Source organism: Colletotrichum truncatum, assembly GCF_014235925.2.
Source record: "Colletotrichum truncatum strain CMES1059 chromosome Unknown Contig_0008, whole genome shotgun sequence".
NCBI lineage: Eukaryota > Fungi > Ascomycota > Sordariomycetes > Glomerellales > Glomerellaceae > Colletotrichum > Colletotrichum truncatum.
Genome location: NW_027222405.1, coordinates 675,943 through 687,982, shown reverse-complemented (window position 1 = coordinate 687,982; position 12,040 = coordinate 675,943). Strand labels below are relative to the sequence as shown.

General features: G+C 49.0%; 4 protein-coding genes across 4 annotated transcripts; 1 reads left to right on the top strand and 3 right to left on the bottom strand.

Annotated features, from left to right (window-relative positions):
- Positions 1-893: 893 nt before the first annotated feature.
- On the bottom strand, positions 894-2,617 carry CTRU02_211677 (C6 zinc finger domain-containing protein; the record flags this gene model as incomplete). The annotated part of the gene is made up of 4 exons (XM_036732898.2): positions 894-1,489; positions 1,538-1,811; positions 1,868-2,356; positions 2,453-2,617. 4 exons carry the CDS (start codon positions 2,615-2,617, stop codon positions 894-896), a joined length of 1,524 nt encoding a protein of 507 aa, XP_036575421.2.
- A 1,160-nt stretch (positions 2,618-3,777) lies between these two features.
- CTRU02_211676 (uncharacterized protein) lies at positions 3,778-4,332 on the top strand (the record flags this gene model as incomplete). Its single annotated transcript, XM_036732897.1, has 2 exons — positions 3,778-3,945; positions 4,003-4,332. The coding sequence occupies 2 exons, from the start codon at positions 3,778-3,780 to the stop codon at positions 4,330-4,332; spliced, it is 498 nt and encodes a 165-aa protein (XP_036575420.1).
- Positions 4,333-5,377: 1,045 nt separating this feature from the next.
- CTRU02_211675 (uncharacterized protein) lies at positions 5,378-6,638 on the bottom strand (the record flags this gene model as incomplete). The annotated part of the gene is made up of 2 exons (XM_036732896.1): positions 5,378-6,059; positions 6,124-6,638. The coding sequence occupies 2 exons, from the start codon at positions 6,636-6,638 to the stop codon at positions 5,378-5,380; spliced, it is 1,197 nt and encodes a 398-aa protein (XP_036575419.1).
- A 3,614-nt stretch (positions 6,639-10,252) lies between these two features.
- Positions 10,253-11,051, bottom strand: CTRU02_211674 (uncharacterized protein; the record flags this gene model as incomplete). Its single annotated transcript, XM_036732895.1, has 3 exons — positions 10,253-10,290; positions 10,350-10,598; positions 10,820-11,051. 3 exons carry the CDS (start codon positions 11,049-11,051, stop codon positions 10,253-10,255), a joined length of 519 nt encoding a protein of 172 aa, XP_036575418.1.
- Positions 11,052-12,040: the final 989 nt, after the last annotated feature.

Here is a 12,040-nt window from a genome sequence, read left to right as displayed (position 1 = left end):
CTCAGTTGGAAGAGCGTTGGTCTCATATCACTAAATATGACTCTATCTCGAGGTAGGGACATCCAAAGGTCGCAAGTTCGAGCCTTGCCAGGGACATTTGTTTTGCTTTTTGCTGTGTTCCAAGAGGCTATTGCTAGGCGTCTTAATTTTGACGCTTAATAGGACAATTTGTGATAGACTTTGAACGTATTTCTAATGCTTCTTTGAGTGTGTTTGCATTGTACGATGGTGCTCATGCATGAGAACTGTCAGCAGCCTCCTCGTTCGGGATACACATCAAATCACTATGCGTGCATCGACTGACGTGATAAAAGATTGTCATATCAATTGTATACCTTTAGGTACACTGCCAGCATTTATTGCTTTCCTTCTCTGAAAAGTTTACACCGCTAGAGACTGTCCTCAGCCTCATTTAACAGTGATTGCTAAGGGAAGCTGAAATCCATGCTACTATGCGAGTCACTCCGTGTCTTTCCAATTCCCAGCTCTATAGCTGGGGCACTCTCTGTTGCTCGCAGTTGGCACATGCTCATGGGCAGTGAACAGAACTGCTGGCGTCGGCTCGGCGGGACAATCGACCCAAGAACCAGCCAGGGTCGACCTCATCTTCAGCCAAGAGGGCCTCGTGTTTCGCCGACGAGGCCGGCACAGAATTGTTATCTGGGCCTTTTCAGTACTGTAAACCTCGTATCCCAGTACCGAAGTCTCATGAGGTCATTGCATATGTCAAACAGACTCTTGCCGGCCGCGCCAGGGCGACTAAAGCTCAGGGATCTGTGTAGACGAATGAACTTGCTGCGTTTGCGCAGTCAATTGCGAGACTGCGACGACTGGGCTAACGTTTTCTTGGTGACATTGAATCCGCCATTTCTGGACTTCATTTGTCGAGGCCATCATGGTGGAGGTTCCCCCACCCTGAACAGATCCATTTTGATCGTAGGAAGCCCAATCGGTTCGGGCTTGGGGGTAGTATTTGACGGTGGATCGGGCTCGACCTGTCGAATATCAACACCTTCGCGAACACACCGCAGTGGCCACTGAATCCACCCCCTCCAAGGCTCTTGAATAGTCTTGTCCAAAGCCGATGCCACATTAACTCCCCACCCGTTGAGATACCACAGCTTTCGCTCAAAGGCGTGTACCAACGCAGCGTAGTACATGAGGATGACTAGGGCCATTGGGTGGTTCTGGCTCATGAGCTCGAGGAATGACTGGGGTAACGAGACTGCCCATCGCCAGACAAGGCCGAGTCGGTGAGTAGGTGCCGAAACAGCGGCAAATGTGAGCTTAAGCCCTTCGAGGGCGGATTGGCAGGTGGACGTGTCTTCAGAGGGCGCCATGCTGCGAGTGAGGTTGATGAGATCGTCAATCTTACTTGCGTAGTTTCCGGTTACGGCGGGCTCCATGCCGCTTTGGTAGAGCCAGCGTGCCAAAGGGCCATTTGCAATATAGCGATGAGCAAATGGAAGGGTGAGAATGCTCTTGATACCTGTGCGCGGTTAGGTTGCCTCTAGATTTAGGCTAAGCAGGGGCTTACCTTGTAGTAGGATGAAGGACTGAGCAACGTCCTTCGATGTGATGGGCCCATGTGGGTTGGCAATAGAGTAGGTGTTCAAGAGGAAAATACAAACGGCATGAAGGACGTATGCGTCAGCGTTGGTTTCCCCTATATCGTTCAGTCGGGGCGAAAATTGGCCCAGTGCGGTTGTTTGGTGGCGGGTAGATATTGTGGTGAATTCCTCACGCCTTTCCGGGTGTAAATGGGCGAGATGGATCGCTGATACGGCGAGAATGCCATGAAGGAGAAAGTCCTGAGATGGGATCAGTCCGGCATGTACATGTATGCATGTCGATTGGGGGCGCTTACATGAGCAAATGCAATTTCAGGCACTGTAGTGGTCCATAGGTGAACGAAGTCACGGTTCTCCGAAAGGGTGTAAGCAGTATTCGATGTAAAATGATGGACGAGCTTCATGTCAGTCAGCCAATCCGAAGGAGAGATATTCTGACTTTCTCCGGATTCGCCTTGGTTCGAGTTGGAGACATTGTCTCCCCCGTGAGCGGTTTGCTGGGTGAGCGTCTCCATCTCGGCGGAAAACTCGGACAATAGCCCCTGCATGGCAGCGACCTTCTCCCTCAAAGATGACAGTTGAGGCGAGGCTCTGTCGCGTTGGCTACCAGGATGGCTACTTGTTGAGGTTTCGCCAACACTGCGGGGGGTTGCCGTGTTGGCCGCCTCTGAAGCCGGCTTAGGCGATTCGGCGACGGTTGGGAGCTGCGGGGCGAAGGGTGTCAAGACCAGACTGCACTTGACGTCGTGCCGTACGCAATTCCGACATGGCCGGCTTTCATCGCACTGTAATCTGTTAGATATCCGCCGTAGCTCAAGAGTCATCTCTAGGAATCCAGACGAAGGATCTCAGTCTTGGAATCCTGCACTAATCCCACTCACCTTGACACGCCGCTTCTTACACTGCTGACAGCCATTCCGCGACTTCTTGTGGCCGATACGCGTACCCCTCACCCCAGAACCCATCTTCGGTTTGTCGCCATTCTCAAGACGCTCAACCTCGTCTTTAAGAGAGGGCGACTCTGTGCCTGGGGATTCACCGTTCATGACACCGGCATTCGGACTGGCCGTCGGACTGAGTGGATTGAGGAATGAAGTTATCATCCAAGACGGAATTTCCCGTGTCTCAGAGGGATCGTTTGGCGCTTGGACGAGAATGTGGTACAGTGTATCCGATACCCAAGTTGATGGTGTTGTCGCATGCTGCTAAGATGTAGCCTCCGGTTTAAAAGGCTGGTTTTCACTCGTGGAGAAAAACCAGCCGGGGGTGCTTGGTGCTTCACGTCGCGCGGGTTCACGGTGTTAAGGGATATGCGAGATGCGGCATGTACGATAAGTTTGACCAAGCGTATGCAGGATCTGCAGAGTTTGTTTGGGTTTCTCTTAAAAGTGATTGATGGATGAGACACTAAAAGTCATGGTGACGAGCTCGAGAAAGCAAGAGACCATGGCACTGCCACGGACCTACTAATGCTGCTACTACCACTACTACCACTTTCTACACTACACTCTGTACGGAACTATGAACCAGTCCCGCGCGGGCCGGCTGCAGGCGAACACGTGATTATATAAAGTCCCTGATGGGTACGTATCGTTCGTAGATCTGTAGATGCAGGCGGCCCAAGCTCCTTCCAAACCGCAAGCGGGGAGAGGGGGGTAAGGCATGGAGCGTGGCTGTGACTCGTGGCTTACGCACCTTGTAGCGTCCTGTTTACTGTGGGGGAAACTGCAGGCACGAGGACCCTAAATTGCGACCTGCATGACGCGCCTACTACGATACAAAGTGCTCGTACAGTAAGGTAAAGACAAGGTAGGTAGGTACTCGAACGACAATGGAACGCGGCTTCCCGCTCCCTGTAGTGCCACAAAGTGCCTAATGGTGTGTGCGTTGGGGAATGTACCGCCACCATCACCACAACGTCAGCACTGGTGGTCAAAGGGGGCTCCTCTAATTTCAATTGCTGGCGTTCGCACTTTGTAACCTCTCCGTCGCCAACCTGCCGTCCGCTGTCTCTCTCCTTTCTCCCACCCTACCTCGTCAGGAAAGAATCCCCTTTTACTCGACCAGCCTGTGTGTATCCCTTGGAAGCTGGGCGGCCATTCTTCGATTGATAAACGACGGACCACCCATCCCAACTGCCCGATCTGCATCCGTCCCTCTGCAATACCCCTGACGCACCCCTCGATTCCGCATCTTCCATCCCAAAATGGCATCCTACTCCGATTATAACGATATCAAGGCCTCGGCCAAAGAAAACGCTGCTGGCGTATACGCCTACGGTCAACGACAGATTGATCGGGTCGTCAGCTATGACACCAGACAGAAGGCATACAGCGGCGTCGCTGACTTCGCCCAAGAGCGGCCCTTGCTTTTTGTTCGTCTGCCCCCGCATTGAATCCCTATGGTGCCTTCGTTAACAGTATTATCACAGGCCTTCATCCTCTCCCAGCTCATCTTCTCTTCCCTTCCTATCCTCGTCTTCTCGGTCTTTGCCATCTCGACTATTGTCTTCGCCCTCGGTGCTGCCGTTATATTTGCCCTCTTCTGGATCGGTGTCGCCATGCTCCTCCTCGTGCCTGTACTCTTCTTCACGTGCACAGTTGCAATTCTCGTGTGGGTGTGGGCTGCCAGCAGCTTCCTCATTGCGAGGTGGCTATATGAGATGGCCTCTGTGGGCGCCAAGGGCGACCAAGAGACTGATCTGCCTAACAAGAAGGGCTACGCCGTAACAAAGCATGAGAACGGCAACGATTCATATTAGTTTGGGTCAAAATCTCTTATTGGTTAGGTTATTGAGAAGGCTTGCAGGCTCGGCGTTTGGCTGGTATGGGAATTGGGATGGGTCGGATACCCGGACTCAACTGTTTAATGCTATTGAAAGTATGCTTCTGTTCACGCGTGGGGGTGATGTAGAGCATTCAATGACGGGCGACATCGTCATTGTTCCACTATGCAAAGCAAACCACTGCCATTTGCCGTTGACCAATTCGCGAAATTATGCCCATGTGTACTCACGCTATCAGATTTGTCAATCATGTACAGCTCTGACAACATCAAATGATGGCTATCGGTGCAGACTGATTACCTTGATCATACCTATCCTTCTTCATTAGAACGCACGGCTTCGGATGCGGAGCTAGGATGTAACTGTACTTTATTCTGATCCGAGCTCGCAGCAACGTCTTGGTGCAGCCCTATGAATAAAATTTTGGGCGCAAAGAAGGTAGGTACTAAAAAGAAAGGGAAAGTAAGAGTCAAAAAATCAAAAATTTAATGCCAACACTGTGGATCGAACACAGGATCCCCGCATTACAAGTGCGATGCCTTACCACTTGGCCATGCTGGCGGATTGGTTGAGATCTGGAGCAAAATATGCAGCCCATGTACCCTTGCTTCCCGTTTTTCAGTGGGACAGTATTCCCGCTTGTTCCGCCCAGTTTCTGATACATCATCGCCTGGCATTTCACTCGACAGGTATTGAAGCTTTCGCAACAACAACGCGATAGATTATTTTTGCGTGACGTTCATTTGAGATGAAGTCATGGGCAAATGGATTGGATTGGCGGGAACAAAGAAGTTTATGTCAACGAACAACACAAAAATAACATCACTTTTTTCTTTCGAAAACGTCCATGCGAGACATAAAAGAGACACCCCGTGTGCATAATCGACTTTAATCAACTAGGCTGGCTATCTAATAATTGATTATGTTTAGTTGTGCCGATTAGTGAAAGTGCTTGTTGTTCGGGACGTTCTGCAATCCTGAATGATTCCTCGCAGGTCCCATAAGCTTCCAAATTCCATCACTAAGCCTTATAGCATCCGCCTTTCTCGAACACTGCCGGGATGCCACATGTTGTGGACTTAATCGCCTCTTCGGTGCAAGACTCGTTGTCATCATTGACGAACCAAGATAAAGCATCGAACTCGATAGACATTCCTTTGCCCAATTTCGACTCGAAAACGTCGGTCCTGCACTTTTTGGTCAAATATCTGTTGTCAACATTGCCATGTGGGCAACGCTGGCGGATGGCATGAATAAGCTGCTCGCACCAGAGGGTGGAGTCCTGGCTGGTGGGTTGAATGTCGACCTTGTACTTGAGACGGTCGTTGCGTTTCTCGTAATAGTAAGAGCAGTCGACTTTGGTAGACAAACCCTTGTTGGGGTCGACGAAAGCACAGGTGAAGTCGGGGTCAATTCCCGGAGGAGGCGTAGCCACGGCCTTGATGTTTCTCTCAACGACGGAAGGACCGGGGTCGCTGGAGGTCGAAACAACAGCATTTCCGGCTAGTTTGTTCTCGTCTCGGGCTTGAAAGTAGATAGTGCTTGGCTCTGAGTCTGTAACAGTGGCAATGCTACTGGAGATCGAATCAAATGCTTTGGCATCGGTGTTTTTGGAAGACAACTCCTTCACAGGCTGGCTTTCGGCAATCGATCGCTCATTCAGGGCCCAATATCTAGAGGAACATATGCTGCTTCGGTAGCATCTGATGAAGATAAGAATTAGCTTTATTGAGTCACCCAATATATGGCGAGTAGTTAAAAACTCACCCTTCGTTTACCCAATTGGTGAGCACCGGATGGGCAAAGCACATGGAAAATCGGATAGCGGCCTCGACCTCGTTCATGAAATCTCCACCCGCAGGCCAAGGGTAACCAATTTTGACGCGAAGCCAGATGCCGTTGCCAATATCACTGGCCTTGTAACTGCGATCACAGGAAATCCAAGTAGTTGTCTTCTTGGTGAAGGTGTTGATCTTGTCGTTAAGCATTTCACACCACTTGTCGCTTGAGTCGCCGACAGGGTCAATCTTGATCTGATATTCCAGGTGGTCGTCGAAGCCACAGTTCTCCCAAGAGTAAGAGCAGTCGATGAGAGGTACAATCTGTCGCTTAATGATGTCTTCACAGTTATGTTCAGGCCGATCCCCGGCAACAACCTCAGCGACATTGCTGTGCTCACCACCAACGCGGATGGCAGTGACGCTGGTATCGAGGGGACTACTGATCGCAGCACCAATGATAATGGCGATCAGCCAGATTTTAGTGAGTGCGTATGAGAACATTTTCTGTATCCCTCGGCCGTCATGAGCTTTACAAGAAAAATGAAAAAAGATTTAAAGGTGCCTGACGCGGTGATGTGGTGATCTTGTTAGAGCCAGAATCCTTTACAAAAGATGAAAGTTGATAAAGAAGAGGTGATGATTTCGAGAGCTGTGCTTTTCAAGGGGACAAAATAGAATTGAAAAACAAAGAAAGAACTAGTGGGTGGAAAGATGGCAGGAACGATGGGCATGCATACAGGAAAGCACCTTCATCCGAGGCGGAAAGCACATGATGTGAGATTGTGTTTGTTTACTATGCAAGGCTGCAATTACGTCAGGCAAGTTGATAAAAAACTCTTTCATGAACTCCGGCTAATCATGAAATTCACCCAGCTTCTTCCTGCCTTCGCTTCTTACGCCTTTCTCGTTCACTTGGCAAATGAGCAAACATACTCACAAACAACAACATAAACAAACAAACAAAGAATCCATATTATCAGCCCGATATGTTGATTTCAGAATGTCTTCTTACTACCCTGTTCATGATAATTCATGGTAACAACGCAGACCTACATCTTTACCGTCTAAGTGGTTTGATGTTTCGTATAGAAACCTTGGCTAGTCACATGGGACACTCTGCTAACCAAAACCAACCTCACGTTTGTCGAGGACAACCTTTATAGACATTTGGTCATATCTGAACCTAAGATTGATGTGTCATACTTACAAATACACTGAAAGCAAGCAAACATAAGACCGCTCATCACGTGGACATGTCTGTGGAGCTTGAAGTTAATGTTTCCTATGCACTTTGATAATCTGCAGATTATGTATAATTGCATCACACCATTTCTCTTGGTGTTGTTTGTGTTACTTCACCGCCTCTCGCTTGCGATATAAAAGATGTATGGCCCGTCAATGGCTTCCGAGCAATAGCAACTGGAGCTGAGATTGATGGCCCATCTCCCCAGCCGCTGGATAGGCTGGAAATATCTGACTCCACTGAGTTTCGCCAGGGTAGGACCAGGGATTCTTGTGTTTCGCTTGGAGATATGCGTCGACCTGGAAGCGATCTTGGCGACGTCAACGTGGGGTCAGGTAGCCTCGAGGATCGTGGTATGGGCCCTCTCCATGAGCTTGTTTTCGGTTCTTTATTGCCAGTATAAGGGGGTGGAGGCCAGCTTTCTCCCCGAGGTTGAACGTTCTCCGCATTTCTGGCTCTGCGGTTAATGGCGGATTGAAAGAAAGTGGGTATGCCGTATGCGACATGTCGCTTCTCATCTCTTGGAGGACCTCCTGGGCGCGTGTTCGATGCCAGCTGGGCCGCCTGATGTGTAGAACGCGAATTGATCGCTGGTCTATCAGGCTGAGCATTTAGGACTGCCAGGTCACTATATAAGGATGAGTTGGAAGAAAGTGACGGTTGCGCAGGGGCCTGACCGGTACGTTGGGCTGGAGGTGGCGGTGGGAGGGAAACCATGGGAGGATTAGAGGTCAATGGAGGCAATGCCGGTCGAGATGGAGACAGAATCGGAGCTGGGGGTTCTATGGAAGTTGAAGTGGTGGACGATTTGCCTTTTTCATTCGTTCGGCGCCGGCGCCGACTTCGCCATCGCCGGTAGAAGAAGATCGCCACAAAAAAGGAGAAGAAGGCTAAGAGAGGAGCGCCATCAGTAACCAATGCGTGGAACTCGGCACAGTGCTATGTGGTGGCTCACCGATGATAAGAATGATGATTCCGGCTGTTTTGCCTGCGTTGTCTGTGCTGGAGTTCACTTGTGCCGGAGGCGGTGTCCTACTTGTTGCTGCAGCTGCAGCAGCCGCAGAAGAAGTTGGGGCTGCTGGCTTTGGCTTTTGGTCGGTCGAAAGTGAAATAAGACTTGTTTCCGAAGGCCTCGTAAGAGACACAATAGGTGGCACAGTCGAGACCGGAACGCTCACAACTGGAGGATTCTGGGGAATTAGGGACGAGGTAACTATGAAAGTTGATGTTTCCAACGTCAATGGCGGTGGCGGCGGAGCAAGACTTGGTCCCGGAGGTTTGAAAGAGCTGCTTGATGGGTTGGTCGATATCGTCAAAGATTGAATAGATGTGGCCGTGGCCGAAGTAGTCAAACTTGTTTTGCTGGTACTGCTTCTGCACTTCCTCTCATCCTCATCGCCGTCGCAATCGTCGTCTTTTTCATCTGGTTCATTTTCATTCTCTTCAGATTGGCGAACTGCTAAACTTTCGGACGGGAATGTAACATCTAGTCGCAGCTTAACATATCATTAGTTTGTACGGTTCAAACGTTAATGCTATCATAAATCGATCGACGAACCTTTTCTCTCACCAGAGACATTGCAAGGGGCGTGTAAAATCAAAATGCAAGCCTGTTCTCCCTGGAGTTGGATAAGAAAAGACTTTTGGATATTAAATCATGAAGTTCCTGTTCAAGTTTTCCTGATTGCAAAACCTCATTTGCAGTCCTGCTGCAAGATTAAGGAGATGGCGATGGTGTGAAAAAGGTAGATAGTGATTGAGAAATACAAGGCCAGTGAATAAATGCGGATGAATTTCGTTTTCCCAGTTGACACTTATCAACTGCCGCTGTCATGTAAGGGGAAGCTGACAGCGGCGGATCATAACCAATGTTTCGAACTTCAGCTCGCTAGGGATGTCGAACATAATGTGGGCCAGGGAAAGCTTGTTTTGAAGCTAAAAATAAATTGCCGTCATTGAACCCTGCCAATGCCAGGCCCCGATATACCGTTGAACAAGAGCAAAAGCCCGCTTGAAGAGGCTGGAGTGGTTTCACTATGACTGACCCCGCAGCCCTGCCGCACCTGTGATTTGACAGCGTTATTGGACCTAAATCTCTGTCCCGGATCCGGTGCCTTATCTCAAGACACAATACAACGCAAGGCGGTGGCCGATGAAGCCGGAACCACGGATAGAGCATGAACTTCTTCCGAAGCTAGAACTAGTTGACAGTGGCCTCAAGACACTTGCCGGTAATATCGCTTGGGCATATAATACCGTAACCCTGATGATACTAAAACTTATATGATAATAAGATAGAGACACCTGATTTAGCCAGCTAACAAATACAAACTTGCTTATGGCATTGTGTTCTAAAGAGTGGATTGGTTGACTTCAGTTTTTTCTGTAAGCGTTTCATCTTTTAAAACGCAGTGACGTGAAAGTTAGGGGGCCCTGGGTCTAAGTCGGCTGGTGTCCATGAATTTGTTCCGAAACCCAGTAATTCCACATAGCTAAATGCCTCTATTTACTGCCGTTGTTTTGACTTGTTGCTACTCTTGTCATTACAGGGGAGATGGATACCATGGATTGAGCCTTTTGTTTACAGGACTAATGTTAATTTAGATAAACTTTCTAGCAAATGAAAGTCAGACTTTTGTTACGGTAAAGTCAATATTTTGAATATTTATTCATTTCAGCTTTAACTACTTTTTGGCAAATGGCATTCTCCGACAGATGAACGACCAAGCTACTAGCGCAAGAAAAGCCAATCTTAGCATATGCATTTGTCAGGAATTCGCAGAAATGAATGTGTGAATGTAGTTGTAAAATTTCAAGCCAAGTTGCCATGTTTCATTCCATATTTCCATAGGAAGCACTAGTCTGACTTTTATCAGTCATCGTCATCTGGTCGTCGAGGCTGGCCAGGACCTGAGCAGTTAGTTCCAACAACATATTAGCAGGCTGAGAAACCTAGGACATGAACTCACGATTGTCATCGTCATCATCCCCAGTAGGCGGCGCTGGAGGTGGGTTCGGGGGGTTCGGAGGCGGATTTGGAGGGTTTGGAGGAGGGTTAGGGGGATTCGGAGGAGGGTTAGGGGGATTCGGAGGAGGGTTAGGGGGATTTGGAGGAGGATTGGGAGGATTAGGCGGAGGGTTTGGAGGATTAGGCGGAGGGTTTGGAGGATTAGGAGGAGGGTTCGGGGGATTAGGAGGAGGCTCCTGGTTTGGCCGAGCTAGAGACAGGTTAGAAACAACATGTCGGTGCCCCTGTCGCTATTACAGCCGTGTCAATGCTCACGCAAGTCATCATCATCATCATCTCGCTTGTTTGGCGGTCTTGGGGGGTCACAACGATCGCGAACAAGAAGTCTTGGAGGTCTTGGTCGTCTCGGCCGATCTGGGTGTGAGTCTCGTCAATTTAAGAGTCTTTGAAAGTGTGCTGGCTAATACTTACCGCGGTCACGGTCTGGGTCATCATCTGGACGCCTGGGGCGATCATCACAATCGTCGCGGATGGCGAGACCTCCATTCGGCACGAGAACAGCGCGTTTAGCTCGATGAGAGTCAATGGCTGGATGATCATCCTGATACATCAAGTCGGCCGTTGGAGGGACCACCAGAGCCGCGGCAAGAGGTTCAAGAAGGATGAGGCCGATAAAGGCCTGTTTCCATGAAAGAGTAGGCATGTTGTGAAGAGATGTGTACAAGATCAATAGTAAATATGATGTTGACTGAGTGAGTAACAATGCAGCATCAGAAACTGTTGGATTTTGTAGAAAGAATTACCCATCTTTTATATCCCATACAACACAATCAAGCTACCTTGTGTTGCTGCGCAGAGCTCTCCTTAGCAGTGACCTCCTGGTATTATCTGCACAGGCCTTGGGCTGAAAATAGAACCACAGATTCACGAGAACCAGCAAAGTACACGTAAGAGCCCGAGAAGTACCAGGCAACATAAAGTCGTTAGATCCATGCAGTCCAAGTTGGAGTGTAATAAGCTTCGCTTCGTGAAGCCTGTATTTCGTGGATGATCATCAGATATTGAGCCAGCAAGAGCTTGCTTGGACCATAAACTATAAGCTCACACGTCATTTTCTCCTCCAAACCCTACGACAACTGGTCCGATGTGACTGTGGCAGCTGATACAAGGTAGGGATGAAGCTCTTTGTGTTTTACAGTTGAGGCCTTCAATTAGAACAGCATGCCTCCCTGGCGTCTTTTGGGAATGGCAAATTTATGGAAGTAACTATGTGCTGCGCTTGGTCTGCCCATCTGGCAGTTTATTGTTTACTCATAAAGTAGTGACAATATGACCCCGACCTAATTCTACGCTATGCCGTTTTGGCGTACAGGCTGTTTAACCAATATGAAGCGGGGATTGCCATTGCCAGCTGCACTGTATGTCATTGATTCTGACAATGGCTTATGATGATTGTTTGAATCTCTCAGAAATGGATCGCGGCAGCTGCTCGACGAGATGGCGTTCAAAAAAAAAAAAACCCCAATTGGGATGATCCCCAGAATCGAAGTGGCGGTGATGGCCGCCATGCAAACTTTCCATGATCTCTGCACGAATTTCAGTTGAATCTAGAACTGGAGCGAAATGAGGAGTAACTCATCGGCCATATCCGACACGCAATTCAATGACAGCATGTTCCACATCTTACCAAGG